The 16,137-nt window shown below is 35.6% G+C and overlaps 2 protein-coding genes across 2 annotated transcripts; both read left to right on the forward strand.

Moving 5' to 3' along the window:
* The first annotated feature begins 127 nt into the window (after window positions 1-127).
* On the forward strand, window positions 128-7,198 carry FZL (FZO-like protein). The gene is made up of 11 exons (XM_089062978.1): window positions 128-780; window positions 1,126-1,670; window positions 1,778-1,846; window positions 3,073-3,267; window positions 3,826-3,957; window positions 4,523-4,609; window positions 4,722-5,156; window positions 5,249-5,416; window positions 5,844-6,068; window positions 6,253-6,368; window positions 6,821-7,198. Exons 1-11 carry the CDS (start codon window positions 288-290, stop codon window positions 7,104-7,106), a joined length of 2,751 nt encoding a protein of 916 aa, XP_088919104.1. The 5' UTR covers window positions 128-287; the 3' UTR covers window positions 7,107-7,198.
* A 4,327-nt stretch (window positions 7,199-11,525) lies between these two features.
* On the forward strand, window positions 11,526-12,235 carry LOC148933713 (protein FANTASTIC FOUR 1-like). The gene has a single exon (XM_089063924.1). It carries the CDS (start codon window positions 11,579-11,581, stop codon window positions 12,122-12,124), a length of 546 nt encoding a protein of 181 aa, XP_088920050.1. The 5' UTR covers window positions 11,526-11,578; the 3' UTR covers window positions 12,125-12,235.
* Window positions 12,236-16,137: the final 3,902 nt, after the last annotated feature.

Genomic DNA, 16,137 nt, shown 5'->3' on the forward strand with positions numbered 1-16,137 from the left:
TGGTGGATGCAAGGAGTAATAATTAATCAATAATAGATTGGAGCCCACCAAGAAAGATTGAAAACCCTGCGATTCGACGAGCCAACAATACAAACATCTTCCCGCAATTCAAAAATCCCTTTTCCTCAACGATATAAATAAAATAAAAAAGAAAAACGAATACAAGAAATCTGTGGATAACACTCCAACGCTCATCACCACAACCATAAAAATACATGCGAAATTCGTGCTAATTTTCTACTCTCCACCGCCACCTCTTTCGCCGCCGCAGCACCGCCGTCAAATCTATGGTAATATCTTCATTCTCTCCATTAACTTTCACACACCTCTGCCCTCACCTTTTCCTATTCCACAACAAATACTCTCCACGACCTCCTCCTCCTCGCCGCGGAGCTCTGCGAACCTCTCTCTTCGCTCGCTCCGGCGACTTATCTGGAAGGAATGCAGTAATCTCGAGCTCTATCAGTCAGGATCCGCCGAGGAGTTTGTTCCCCGGCGGATACAAGCGTCCGGAGATCAGAGTGCCGAATCTCGTTCTCCGGCTGAGCTCCGACGACTTGGATAGGGATGAAAAGGCGGTCATCGATCTCGTAGACGACGCCGTTTCGGACAGAGTAGGGATTGTGGTGCTCGCTGGAGGCGAAGGCAGCGGGAAGAGGCTGTATGAGGCGGCGTGTCTGCTGAAATCTGTGATCGGAGACCGTGCTTATTTGCTGATCGATGAGCGCGTCGATATTGCCGCCGCAGTTGGTGCTAATGGCGTCGTGCTTTCTGATCAAGGTGAGTGCGTATAATTTCTCTGTGGCTTGAGCTAGATTTCATCGGTCATTAGCATTTTCGTTTATCGCGTATTGCGAGATCTGCAAAAAGAGTGTCTGCTTAGCTAATTTTGCAGTACATACACTTCATTTCTAGAGTAATGAGTTTGGATCCGTGGAAATCCTAATTCCAATTTTACTGGAGGTAAGTATAGTTCATGTTTGAAAGATACGGTGGGTGAATTGTTGAATGTCAGAAACATGAATCTAATTTTGACCTATTCGTTAGCTCCGCATTTATCTGTTAGTTATTGAATTATGTTTTGGGGGTGATTCTTGTTAATTTTTAATTTTTTTTATTTGATAGGTTTGCCTACTATTGTGGCAAGAAATACAATGATGGATGCGAGAACTGATTCAGTGATGCTTCCTTTGGTAGCTAGAAACGTCCAAACTTATGATGCTGCATTAGATGCCTCCGTTTCTGAGGGTGCCGATTTTCTTATTTTTACTCTGAAAGGAGGTGCTTCTTCTGAGGAGCTCATAAGCTCCATATCAGGGAGTATAAAAATTCCAATTTTTATCATGGTTGATTCTCCTAAAGATGAAATGCCGCGGTATTCGCTAAACTCAGGAGCTAGTGGTGTTGTTGTTTCAGTGGATGAATTGAAATTGTTGGGAGAAGATGGATCGAGTAAGTTATTTCACAGTGAGTTTGCATCAAATGCAAAAGTAGACGACATAGGACAAAGCTTTGAAAATATCAAAACTATAGACACACAGAATGGTTTTTATGGGAAAAAGATGATTGGTGGTTTTACGAGATTGGAAGAGAGAGAACAACAGTTACTAGACAAGGAGCGAACGATTTTGATTGAAGCTACTAGTGTTATCGAAAGAGCTGCACCAATGGTGATCCTTCATTGCTAAAAACCTTTGGTAGTTATGATCGATCATATTCCATTATGCTGCTTGTCTTTAGGCTACGACTAACATAACCTTTAAATCTAAAATGTCAGATGGGGGATATCTCACTTCTCAAAGATGCCGTTTCTCAACTTCACGAGCCATTTTCTATTGTTATAGTGGTAATTGTGTGCTGAACTTCAACCAATTCTGATTCTACGGATATACTTGGGTATCAGCTCTAAAATTCTTAATGTATTTTTTGTTACTGGTTAGAAGTTAGTTTAACTAGCCTGAAGCCATTATATGCTTGTGACAAAAATTTATCTGGTGAAACATAGGTTTGGTCCACATATTCTTTTCATGAGGTCTTAATTCTTCCCATTGCTTGATCGAAAAACTTCTAGAGGTTATGTGTTGGTAGTCTTATATTTAACCATTTGTTGGAGTTCTATTCCTTTATGAAGTATTTTGTCCTTCTTTTAGGGTTGAACACTATTGGCTTATATACTTTTTACCCTTTCTACACTTGGTTTTGTTCCCTTTGACTGGCTGTAGATATATCCAGTGGCATAATATTTTGTTGTTGACTGCTGCATGATCATCTTCTTTTGCGATTTAGGGGTGTAACGAAAAACATGAGCTTGGCTTATTTGTTGGGGCTGACTGCTGGAATTGGGGATAATCTTATTGCAAAAAAAGAGAAATGAGAAATAAAGGTGGTAATATAGTTGTAAAATTTAAGTTTTGTGTGAGTATTGCATCTTAAATTGGGTATAGATTGTTTTCCTCTGCCAATCAATCCTTTAATTTGAGCCCAAATTTGAGTTTAATTAACTTTTAAACAAATAAATTATTTACATAAAACCTATAATATTCATATAACACTAAGCTAATTTATGAAACATGTATTTGTGACTAACAAAAATATAAAAGTTATCACAAAAATAGTTTCATGTCATGAGCTTGCTCATGGGATAATGAACTAGATCTTATATTGGAAGGAGCTTTTGACAGATTGGTATTTGTTCATTTTCCATCTAAAGTAGAATTGACTTTAAGTAGGAAGACTTCTAAGCTTTATTATTGATCTTGCAAGATTTCTTTTTCCTTTTTTTTACTTAAACTCCCCCAAACAGGAGAAAACGAAGAAGGAAGAAATAGTAAATAGGAAAAGGATATTATTCTATCTTTGACACAAAGATTCGGCTATGTATTCTTTCTGTTAGCTTCCGTCACGATCTGTATAATTGCCAGGTCTATTTGGTGTTCCTTTTTTATTACTCAACCAATTATTCTTTCCATGATCTAAGTGTGCATTACTTGTTTACTGCAAGGACCAACATAACTTTCATTTCTAGACTACACAGGGAGCCTTGCTAAGATTTTTGTTTGCATGATTTACCAGGGAGAATTCAACTCAGGAAAGTCGAGTGTCATCAATGCTCTTCTTGGGCAAAGATACTTGAAGGATGGGGTTATTCCTACAACTAACGAGATTACTTTTCTACGCTATGATGATTCAGAATTTAGCGAGCAGCGTTGTGAAAGGCATCCTGATGGTCAATACATATGCTATATACCTGCACCAATTCTGAAAGAAGTGAGTTCCTCTTAGCCCAAGAGTGTCTCAGGAGAAAAAAGTATTTTGTCTTATATTGATCTGTCCAGGGTTGAAGGTTTCACTTCAAAATTTCATTTCACACTCACTACATGCTCTCAGTTTTTGCGCAGGCAAAAAGTTATTGTCCATTGAAATTGTGTTCTTATAGTAGAGTTTGGTCAGTAGTTCTGGGATTGAACAATTGGTGTTTTGAACACTGTATCATCTGCAGTAACTAGTTCTTTTGTAACACTAGATATGATTTCGCAGAAATTTTTAGCCTAACTGTCCTTTATTTTCTTCTTATCTTCGTTGTTGCATCAGTCCTAATTGTCAGCCTATCATGCAAACCTAAAGTACCAAGATGACTTTCTAAAATTTTACTTTAAGGGAGATTCATTGTTTTCGGGAAGGATAAGCAGTTTTCATCCTTCAGTTGTTACTTTCACCAACTGGAGATTTGACTTGGTTGGTTTGGCTTCATAAATTCAAGATGTCATCCAAACATGTCTCAACTATCAGGCTTGATATTCCTTTTTGCCCCCCTCCCCCAAGCAGATGATAATCGTTGATACTCCTGGAACAAATGTGATTCTTCAAAGGCAACAACGGCTCACAGAGGAATTCGTCCCTCGTGCAGATTTACTTATTTTCGTCATGTCAGCTGACCGACCATTGACTGAGAGTGAGGTATGAAATATTTGCTGCTGCTGGTGTAATCCTGCATTCTGGTTTACTTTTTATAATATCTTGATAAGTACAAAATTGTAATGACTTCATCAGTTCACTTTCACTCATGACTTGTGGGACTTTCCAAAACTCGTGGGCTGTGTTTATGTGCTGTTGCTACCTCAACTCATTAATTCATAGTATTAGGTAGCCTGATCATGGCCTATTAATTCATCCCCGAAAATACTTCATGATGATTATGTGGGACAAATTTGCCATCTGACTGCCCTCTCTTTTTCAGGCGGAACTAATGGTTTTCAATATTGAACTTTGGGTCCTTTCCTGAAATATTACATGCTTCATTTATGTTGTAATTTTGGCACCTTAACTTTCTTTTAGATTGCTGTCCAGTTGTCCTTGTTTAAAGAAATTGTGTTAATTCCGAATGTCCAACTATTATTTACTTTCTTTGCAGTAATTCCTTTTTGGGTGGTTCATTGCCTCCATTGGTATCCTTGTATACCTTTGCTCCCCCCTCTTTTCTTTCTCTTTGGCTTGCTAATATCGGCTTCTCATGTTTCTGTAGGTTGCATTTCTTCGCTATATACAACAATGGAAGAAAAAAGTTGTTTTTGTGCTAAATAAGTCTGACCTGTATCGTAGTGCAGATGAGGTTTGAGCCATTATCTACTATTCAATCCTCTATATGTAGGAAGTGTACCCTTATTGTGCAGCAGAGAGAGCATTTATTTTTTATATTTAGCCAATTTAGTCTTTCTATGCAGCTTGAAGAAGCTTTAGTGTTCATCAAGGAAAACATACAGAATATGCTGAATGCTGATCATGTCACACTATATCCTGTATCCGCTCGGAGTACTCTTGAAGCAAAAGTTTCTGCTCCTCACGGTGTTGAAGAGCACGAACAATTATCAAATACTCCATATCCAGGGGCTAACAACTTCTCCAGTTTTGAAAAGTATCTATTTAGCTTTTTGGACACTTCAACAGATAATGGGATTACAAGAATAAAGCTCAAGCTGGAAACGCCCGTTAAGATTTCTGAGCGGCTACTATCTGCTTGTCAAAAACTTGTCAGTGAGGAGCGTCTTAAGGCTGAAGAGGATTTGGTGTTTGTGAATGATCTTCTAAGTAGTGTAGAAGAGTATACACTGCAACTGGAAACTCAGAGCATTTCTTGGAAGAAACAAATTTTATCTCTGGTATAACAGAATCCATGTGAATCACATATTGCTTTCTGTGATTTTAATTTTTCGCATGCTTATGTTATTCTTGGTGGACAAAACAAATGCAGATTGATAATACACAAGCGCGTGCAATCAAACTTGCAGAGTCTACCCTGCAATTATCAAATCTTGACCTTGTTGCTTCATTTGTTCTCAGTGGAGATAAATCTTCCAAGATGTCAGTGACCTTAAGTCTCCGTAGTGAAATTATTGACCCTGCTGCCTCGGAAGCTGAAGTGAGTACATGGTTCTGTTATATGTTCATGATAGGCGAAATCTCTATTATAGTTCTATCAATTCAACGCTCCACATTTTCTTCCAGCCTAAATAGGGACACAAGATTTTGATATTTCGAGTTTGTGTTACGTAAAAGTCATGTTATCACTAAATATGGTTCCTGAATAGTAATGAGAGCTGTGGGGCTTAGTACCAGATTGACTTGAGTCGTGTTTAATTGTACTTAAATAATGGATGATGTAGCCTGTACATGCAAAGACCTGTTAGCTAGGATGTCTTTCTAGACTTGAATTGGATATCTTTTTTCGTGAATACCTAAATTCATGTGAAGCCTGCACTATAATAGCTTTCGCTCTTGTTTATTTTACATGCTAGCAATATCCTCATACACAGTTTTGTTCTGAAAAAAAAGTTGTTGGCATCCAGAAACTGCTTGGGGAGTATGCTATGTGGTTAGAGTCGAACAATGCCCGCAAAGGAAATCTATACAAAGAATCATTTGAGAAACGTTGGCCTTCAGTTGTTCGGTCTTCCTCCCAGCTGGAGGCCAGTGAGCTGCTAAGGACAAAACATGAACTAGGTGGGGCAGTTATTAGAGATTTTAGTGCAGCTGCTGCTTCTAAACTGTTTGAACAAGAGATTCGTGAAGCGGTAAGATCTTGAAATGCATTTTAAATTGTAACCGCAGCTCTCATTTGGTGCCAAGACAATAAATGTGATTCTATTAAGCATATTAGTTAACTAATCTGATATATATATGGGGAAAGCAGAAACTGTGGTTTATATGATGACTCGGTCTAACAATGCCACTGCCGTTCTGGTCTTTGATTTACAGCTCTTGGGTACTTTTGGCGGATTGGGGGCAGCTGGCCTGTCTGCATCACTTTTGACATCTGTTTTACCCACCACTCAAGAAGATCTTCTTGCTTTGGGCCTTTGCTCTGCCGGAGGGTACGCAAATCTTCACCTTACTGTTTATCATCGTTTCTCAGGATTCGTGTGGTTTGCTCTATCATCAATAGAGGCAATAGCAATGAGAATAGATTTGATCTCAGCATTCGTAAACTGGTTTCTGGTAGAATACAACGGGGCGGCTTGGCTTAGGTTTCACCTTGACTAGTGCAGAACAACTGGCTTGCGTATTTACCTGCACACAAAGTGTCTTTCAATTCAATATTTCTTGTTTGGGATGCTACATTTCAACGTTGTACGAAATCAATCTGCAAACTAAACACCGCTCATTTTAAATGAGAATATCGGAACCTTCAATATGATTATGAATTTGAGTACTTAATTTATGTTTGTTTTATGCGAGAATGGATATAAGCGTTCATTGCTCTCAGCGTTTCGATTTCTTTATGTTTCTACTCTATATGCTGATTGGTGTAATATCTTTGACGCAGGCTGTTGGCAGTTTCGAATTTCCCCAGCCGGAGGCGACAGGTCGTGGACAAAGTGAAGAGAACTGCCAATGCCTTAGCTCGTGAGCTCGAAGAGGCAATGCAGAAGGACCTCGTGGAGGCTACGAGCAGGTTATCGAACTTTGTAACACTTATCGGTAAACCATATAAAGAAGCGGCACAAGATCGGTTGAGTAAACTGCTGGGAACTCAGCAAGAGTTAGCAGCAACACAGAAAACACTTGAAACATTACAAATTGAAATCCAGAACTTTCATGTGCCAAGGTAGCACTAAAAACCTTTGTTAAATTGTTGTAGGTTTATGCTTTGTGGTGAAGAATAAGTTATTTTTTGTTAAATATTTTTGTTAGTTTTTGGTGATGTCTTCTCTCTCTCTCTCTTGTTTATTAACAATCTGTGACCACAGAAAACGAAAAGGCTCCACTAGTGTGGTAAAAAAAAAGGAAAGATATCTATTTTAAGCAAAAAGTTGATGATAATTGTGTGCATTATGAGCAAAAAATGCCCAATTGGGAAGATTTTGCTTTGTGATGAATGAATTAAAGAATAGTTTGCATATGCATTCACTACTGATAAGGTTTTGATTTGATAACAGAAAGGAAAAGCCAAAGAATCAAATAGCACCATCATTGTTTATTTCAATTTGGTGGTAACAACTATCAAGCAATTTTAGTGGTTAGGGTTGTCACATTGTGAATTGCAGTATTAATACTATTATTCTCAGTATATTCTCTCTTTTTTTTCTGTAATATTTAAGCATCAAGAATGAAATTTTGTAAAAGATCTCCTTTTTGTGGAGTTCGTTTTTGTATATACTCAATTGATGCAGTATTTAATGCTAGTATGGGATATTTTATTAGATAGAGTTACTCCCTCTGTCTGCGAATAGGAGTCTCGTTACTGTAAGGAACAATTGAAGGTCCAATTTGCTCGATCCAAACTTTGGAGGTTTATAACTTAGGTTTAGAAATAAGGGAATATATACATGTTTCAAGTAATGCTTAAAACACACTTCGATATTGATTGAAAGATGATCTTCTGTGTTTGAATGCGCACATTGTAACCTTCCAACGTTGTCGATCTGTACGTATTTATAGGTCTCAATCTTGAATAGTGTCATCGAGGGTGTAGTGCTCAAATCTCAATTTGTGATGTTGGATTTCTTCATATTTGAATTACTAGGTAGTCGTTGGTTTGCACTTTTCACTGTCTATAATTTAGTACGAGATTCTTGTAATATCGTATTTGTTTTGCAGATGCGTCATAACATGGAAGATCTCTTTTATAACAAGATAAGAAAATCTAAGTACCTATAATGAAGGCACAAAGGCCAAATAAGATAAAAACATGAAATATACACTAACCTAACTATGAAATTTGCTTTATTTTCACAAATGTAATTATAACATACATGAATTAATCAAATCAAATGTAGGTAATGTTCTTAAAGATAAAATTAGGATATTGATCACGTCTTGTACTATTTATTCTCTATCCCCTCTTTCAATTTCAATGGACCATAAAAAGCTCTAATGCTGAGAACACAGACTCTACTTTAGATTAAGAATTGTGATCACTTATCAAATCCATTGTTTGGTTGATTAGCAAAAAGACAACACAAATAAAAATGGACAATCACAAAAGATAACATGACATTATGTAGCATCATTTTTAGGAAATTAATCTATCGTAATAAGGTATACTCGTTTGAACCCACAAAACAACAAAACCAAGAATCTATCCCTATAATCATATCGATTTTATTCCCAACTTTTTCCCTTTCTTTTTTGCATCATTTGCTACAATTCTTTTATAGGCTGTCTTAACATTTCTTGCTCATGATTTCAATTAATGCCTAGTGATATATTTGTAATTTCAAATTTTAATAAAATTATATATATTTTTTATTAAAATATGTGTTCCCATAAATCATGACCACGCCAATATTTTTTGTGCTAATTTTTTAGTTTTTATCTTATTTCCCAAACTTTAATTGGGATTTTTTTATTAGGATCTATAATTATTTTAATAGCAAACGTGAATCGGGGCTCAATATTTTTTATATAATAATAAAATATAATATATTAAAGCACACAAATATTTGGACAATGGATTCAAAACTGGCATATTATGGTGAAATAAATTGTCGTGTGGTTTGAAACAACACTTGGACATCAAATTAATCTTGAGGTAGGCTTTGTTGGTCTTTTCTTTTGTGGCAAAAATTGGGACAAGAAAAATCGACCATTTAAAGTATACATATACGTGGAGTGATTGGGACTAGAAAAGGTTTAGCAATTGATTGGAAGCATTAATTCATCATTTAACTTTACGTTACATCAAAATCTTAGGGTGATTAATTTGTTTAGCCTAAATTAGAGGGAGAAGAGTGTTGTAGTACCATGTTTGTATCATAGTTGTAATAAGCCTCATGTATACAAATGGAGGGACCATAATATTGTGTCTAGTTTCCATAGATTTTACTTGATGATGAGTGATGACTACTTAATTAGTTAATTATGTGACGAAACACTAAAAATTGTGAAAGATCATTTGACATCTCGAGACTCCTCACTGACCAAAAAACAAATATAGAGTAATAGCTCATTAAAATACCAGAGTTTCCAATGTCACCACCTTCAATTTTTCTTTATTTTCTTTGGGTCTGACCAAATTCTTATTTCGTTCAGTTTTCAAGACGTAATAAAAGTCTCTTCTTCTCAAATAGATCACGAGATAATGTAGAACATATAGGTCCAGATCTTCAACATACTTACTCCAAATTTGAATTTTGACCCATCAAATAATAATAAATGGTCGAAACTAACAAGTTATAATACATTCTCACAATTTATTTTTGAAGAAATTAAAGTAGTAGAAATCTTTAAAAATAGTGAATACATCATAGGGGACTTAAATCAGGAGCATAGCCTGAAAGACTAGTGCATCTGATACAGCTTAGACTCTTTTAAAAGGTTTTGATTTATTTTAAATAAAACTTGTGCATTTAGAAACCAAAGATTTTGACTCAATAGGGGGAAGCTAGATTAGGAATAATAGTCCCGTTTAGTGGAAAGATATTGAAAGACTATTTTTTTTCCCATTATATGTCGTATTACTTTTAATTTTAGCACTTTATGCCCTCTTTAAGAAGTGTTCTATTACAAAACAAATTTTGTCGCTTTATAAATGTTACTCCATATAATAGGCTGGCAAATCGTAGATATTGGATTGTTATCGAGATGACGACAGACTCGATCTGCTACATTTAAACTTGAATACTACTACTTGCACGACACGAACTTGTCAGCATTACTATCCAATTTGTACTGGCACGATATGATAACAACACGATAGCGAAATGACTCCTAAGGTAAAATGCATTATTCATGATTTGTTTTTCAAGAATTTCTTCACACATGATTTTTGAAGAATTTAGACACTTATGTAAGAATAAATGAAGTATGTGCAATGCATTCACTAATGGTTCAATAATAATCCAAGTTAATAGCAACCTCTTAATTATAGATATTTGCGAGATCTATTTTTGGTTAAAAGTGTACTTCTACAATCTAGATGAATATTAACTTGTGTCGTTTTTCACATAAAATTAGTCCCAAAAATTAAATAGTCAAACAAAATTAAAAATCAGAGTACGCACCTAACTGCAATTTTGGATACGATGAATTTAGGTATTCATGACGAAAATGAAATAAAATTAACCTGCCAACTATTAATCAAATTTGATAAAAATAGCAAAATCGAACAAAATATATTCGAATTTCTTTCTGCGCAAGTGTCTTACAATGAATCAATAATATGTTCGTGGTACGATTACTCCCTACTTTATTATTAGTATGTTAATCCACTTGTGACACCATAGGTACAAAATAACTGAATATGCACTGGAAAAAAAATTCACCACTAGATTCAAACTAAAATACATTTCATTTTTTATGAGTTAAAAACGTTTTTTTTTTTTTTATAATAATTTTACAATTCAAATTCATTAAAACGAACAAAAAATAGCCACTAACTTAACTTTGTTATTATTGCCGACTACTACATTCATCCCGAAAAAATAGAATAATTTTATCATTTTGAGTTATCCACTAAAATTAGACTGAGCAAATGTTGCATGGAGGTAGAAGGCTAGTAGATCATGAACTTCTATTCTCATTGTGGAATAAGCATCGAGGACTTGGTCGCCGATTCCCCGGTCACATCATCAACTTCCTTGACCTTTCGGCATTGGGTAGACGTAAGCCCCCATACATGATCTTACGACTTTGCAGAGACATGTGTTCTCAAAGTTCATGCTATAAAAGAAACCGAGCTAAATTGATAGTACCAAAAACTATTCTCTTCATATACCAGTATAGAGTTTACAAAATGTTAGAAAAGTAGATGGAAAAATGCCAGTGGAATATGAGTGGAATTAGATAATTAGAAGAATGTGTAGCCTATTACTACCATTTATAGTAAAAATGAACCGGTACTCCTATTCGTATATAGACTATCTCCAAATCACATACCAACATAGTATATTAACTTATAGTAACTCAAACTTAAAAATTGAAAAAAAAGGATGCAAGTACCATGCCCTACACTACTCCCTCAAACCGTGTAAACAACACCATAAAAGAAAAATCAATTGGGTAGCATGAAAACGACCCATGCAATTTGATTAAATACTTTTTGCCCCTATAAATACACCCCCACCCTCTCCACTTCCCTTTCATGCAATTCCCTCCTCTCTCTCTCTCTCTCACACACACAAAAAAAAAAAAAAAAAAAATGTCATCTCGCTCCCAACATTTTGAAGCACGTGAAAAATGCTTGGCATCAGTCCCACAAAACAGGAAGGAAGAGCCGTACATCCACCCCCTCTCCAAACCCTGCCTAACCTCAATCAGCCTCGACACGTGCACCGAGGCCCTATGCACCGAGTCCGGGGCCGGCATTGACCCTTTCCCCGCCTCCCAGGCCAGGCCCAGGAAGCAGAGGGCTAGCGGAGGAGGGAAGGGGAAAGAGAGCTTCCCTCCTCCGCTGGCGAGCGGCTTGCGGGTGCACTCCCGCCGCGAGGGCGGGCGCCTTGTGATCAGTGCGTCCGCCTGCCTCACGGCCGAGCGCGGGGACGGGAGGCTGAGGCTGTCGTTGGTGATACACGGTGAGGAGGAAAGTGTGAAGGAGGAAGGTGGGAAGGTGTTGTCGGTACGGTGCAATGGGGATAGGAGTGGTAATGAGAGGATGCATAGTTTTCAGTTTTGTGTTGTCGGAAGTTAGGATATTATCAATCCATGCTTTTTATTTCATTTCTACTTCTACTATATATATTATTTGGTACTAGTTTTTGGAGAATGAATCAGATAAATCCATCCTCTATCTCTTCTTTAATTTCATCTCTTCCATTACTACCTTCGTTTCAAAATAAGAGAGGCGTTTTTTTTTTTTTTTTACGAATAATAAGAAATAGTAGATGTTTAGTGTATTAAGTTGGTGTACCAAAATCAATCATAAATTCGCTACTAATCTGCTGGTAAATTTACTAGCGGCCATTTTGCCACCAATCACCTAAAAATAGGAACGGACTGTATAACCTACTAATTTTCACCGCCAAACCATAAGTTTTTGTAGTGATTAAATAAGTTAATCTTTGTCAAAAAATAGTAGAAATTACTCTATTATGCTCAAACGTCTCAAATCGAAATACGACTATGTTAACACAGAATAAATAAAGTATTGTACTTGTTTGAATCGAACTAGTATTAGGATCATGAATTATTATTTTTTAGATATTTCGCATGTCAAAGTATTACCCGATTGGGTAAGTCAATTAGTCAAATTAAATCAGTCTCGCGATCCTAGGAGCTCTTGAATTCTCCCGTTCCCTCGTGCATCCGCAGCTGCGACTAACTAACTTCACCTCCCAACATTCAAGTTGGTACAACGGGCCTAACTGCTCCTTCCATCATCACTGCAATCGACATTAGTGCATTTGCTAAAAAAAAAGAAAATGATTGGTCGATGCCAAATGTCACATATTCAAATACCACTTATGCCACTATAGGATTTAGTCATAAAGTGTTGGATGGAAAATGAATGAAAAGTTGGTTCGTACGGATGTGTACGAACATATGTAAGCAAGTAGAGAATTAGTGGTCCATGGAGAGAAAGCAAGGCTGTATTGATGGAAAAGCACCACATACTCCATGTGGTTTGCTCGCCTCGATTCTAACCTAACTTAATGCTTCTAACCCTACACGATGACCTCGTGATATCGTATTCTAACGTATGTACTACTTAGTTGGTAAGTCATTTCCAAAGTAAAAAGTTTTCAAGAAGAAACATTATTTATACATATATCCAAGTGTAGATATTGTGGGAGTGGGAGACTCTATTAGGGATAGAGACTCTATGACTGGAAAAGGCTCAAAAAGGAGGAAATTGGGGTAAGTCTTATTCATGTTGACTATTCACAAATCAATGTGTAAATCAAGGGTTCGTGTTATAAAACTTATTAGATCTTACTGGTGACTCACTTTTTCTATGTAATGTGAAGATGACTAAAAAATGTCGTTAAAAGACTCTAATAAGACAAAGATAGGTTGTCAAGTGTCAAGATTCAAGAACATATGAGGTAAGATGGACAGTTGATAAGATATAGATCATACATGGACGGTGGTTGGAGTCGATGGCTCCCCCGAGGTCCCTTATCTTAGATCATCAGGGAGAGGATCAAGTTAGCCCTTGCGAACAACTTAGTGCATTATCTCCCAATTCAACTCTTTGAGCGAAAGCGGCAAAAGAATAGGAAAGAAAACCTATGGACCGGTTAGGGATTCGAGACACTATGGTCACAAAATAAATGGGTAAGTATAATTGATATAATAATTGGGTAAGTATAATTGATATAACCGGTTAATACTTAATACTGGAATATGTTACTTTCCTGGTCCAATGATGCACTGTTTTGCCAAAAGTTAGTTTTAATTGCGGTGGAAAGTGAAGTGCACAAACAAAACTATCATCTAATTAGTTTTTAATTTATTATGGGATAACATGACAAAAGTTTGAAACTAAACTAAGCAAAGGGGCTCTGAATTTCATGAACCAATTGTACCGAGTCTAAAGAAATGGTCTAGGAGTTGGTAAGTGTAACTCTCCTAGCTCTAAATTAATATTGGAATTATACTTTCAAAAGACAAATACTTTTTGGTACTAATATGATAGACAAATATATGTGCCTAAGTTGTACCCCTTCGTTTTATAGTAATAGAGTCATTTTGTCATTTTAGTACGTTCCATAGTAGTGAAGTCATTTCATTTTTCAGTAAAATCAAGACATTTTTTGAGCACAACAATTCATTCATGATGAATTCGACCAGAGACATTAACCATACTATTACTGAATCAACACACAAAAACAATTTCTCTCTCTATATAAGAGTGAATTGTGGAGGTTAGGGTGGGAATTTTGGAAATGGCCAATGGACATTTATTTGGATAGGGTAGCATGCATTCTTGCCAAAGATGTGGACAAACTCAAGCCTTTCATAAATCATTTTTATTATTTTTTAATAGCGAAAATAAATAAATAAAGGTAATTAAAATCTAATAGTATTCGCTAGTTAGATTCATGTGTCAGACTATTCTCTATTTATTTCCAAATTGGCTATTTATTTGTCATAAAGATAATTCCACTTGATGAGCACTTCTACATGTAAAATGAAGGGTAATAATTAGAAGAAAAAGAAATACTATAGGAATTGTATTAAATGAATTACTCCCATTTTCTTTAATAGGACATATTCAAGTTTAAATACCTACTTTAAATGTGATAACAAAATTACAAGAATTTTTAGCATGTACACTAATTTCTCACAAAATCAAATTCACCGGAATTGAATTTAAGGTGGCAAGCCGCACTGTGTAAAGTGATATTTTCTTGGCCTGGTGTAGCATGTCAAAATGTCTAACTAAGTCGAAATGTCTAACTAAGTCGAAATGTCACTCATTTATCAAAAAATATATTAAAAAAATCAAATTACATATAGAAACCTGCCTAATTAATCTTCAAAACAAATCATTTTAATACCTAATTAATTTTCAAAACAAATCATATTAATATGCTGATTTATCATTTGACATTTATTTTGTTATATCATCTCCATATCACTTTTCATTTGACACGTGGGATTAATTTTGTCATGATAGTGAGAAATTGACTACACTCAAAAAACTAATGTATTTAATTTCAAAATTGACATTCAAAATTAATAGTGGACTGAATTAGCCAGTTTCTACAAGTACACAATTTAAATACTAGTATCAGCACAATTTTTTATAAGTAAATAAATTTAAATTTAAAGGCTACGCCATGAAAGAATCGAACTTGAAACCTTTGGTTTTTAGAACTAACTTCTCTGCCATTTGACCAACTCATATTCACTCACAAACTATGTTGGGTAAACTTTTTATAGTGATTAATTCCACCATATGTTGCCCTATACTCCAGAAACCCAAAGGCTTTTTTTTAGAAAATCCAGTTCCACTAATATTGGTAAGAGAGCTCGAACTCAGTACTTCGGTCAAGAACGTTTGTGTAGAAACATACTCTTATGTGGTACTTCCTTCGTCCCACAAAAGATGTCACACTTGTGGGATGACACGGAATTTTAGGAGGTTTTATTTTGTATGTTAAATGAAGAGAAAAAATATAATTTTTATATTTATGTGAGATAAAACTTTTCCAAAAATGTGATATTTTTTATAGAACAAACTAAAGGGAAAATGTGACATGTTTTGTGAGAACGAGAGGTACCTTAGTTTTATGGGAGTGAGTTAAGCTGACGTCATCATCCTGATAACGTGTCGAGTTCTAATTAGTAGTTGATGCTCTCACATTCAAATTATTGGCTGGCTCAACATAGACATGGTCCCACAAATCTATTTTACTGATTTTGCGGTTTGGTCCATTAGCTTTCCTTATTTTTTTACCCCACGTTTTTTTATCTCTCTTCCTCTTTTTTGATATTAATTATTATAAATAATTAATAATAATTTCTCATTTATTTTCATGATAAATATGAATTCATAACTTATTGGACTAAGTAAAAATTTCTTATTGACTAAGTTGTGGAGTATTTCATTTCCAATCTAATTGCCTTTCTCATTTCACAAATAATTTTTATCTGATTTTTAATCGATATTGACCACTTTCACAAATAATTTTTGTATAAAGAATAAAAATTCTCTCCTTTCTCATGGTTTTTGGATGGTAATATTGTCACATCTAT

This window comes from Salvia hispanica, chromosome 1 (genome assembly GCF_029641045.1).
Source record: "Salvia hispanica isolate PSC_SH4W2 chromosome 1, Shi_PSC_v1, whole genome shotgun sequence".
In the NCBI taxonomy this organism is placed as follows: Eukaryota; Viridiplantae; Streptophyta; class Magnoliopsida; order Lamiales; family Lamiaceae; genus Salvia; species Salvia hispanica.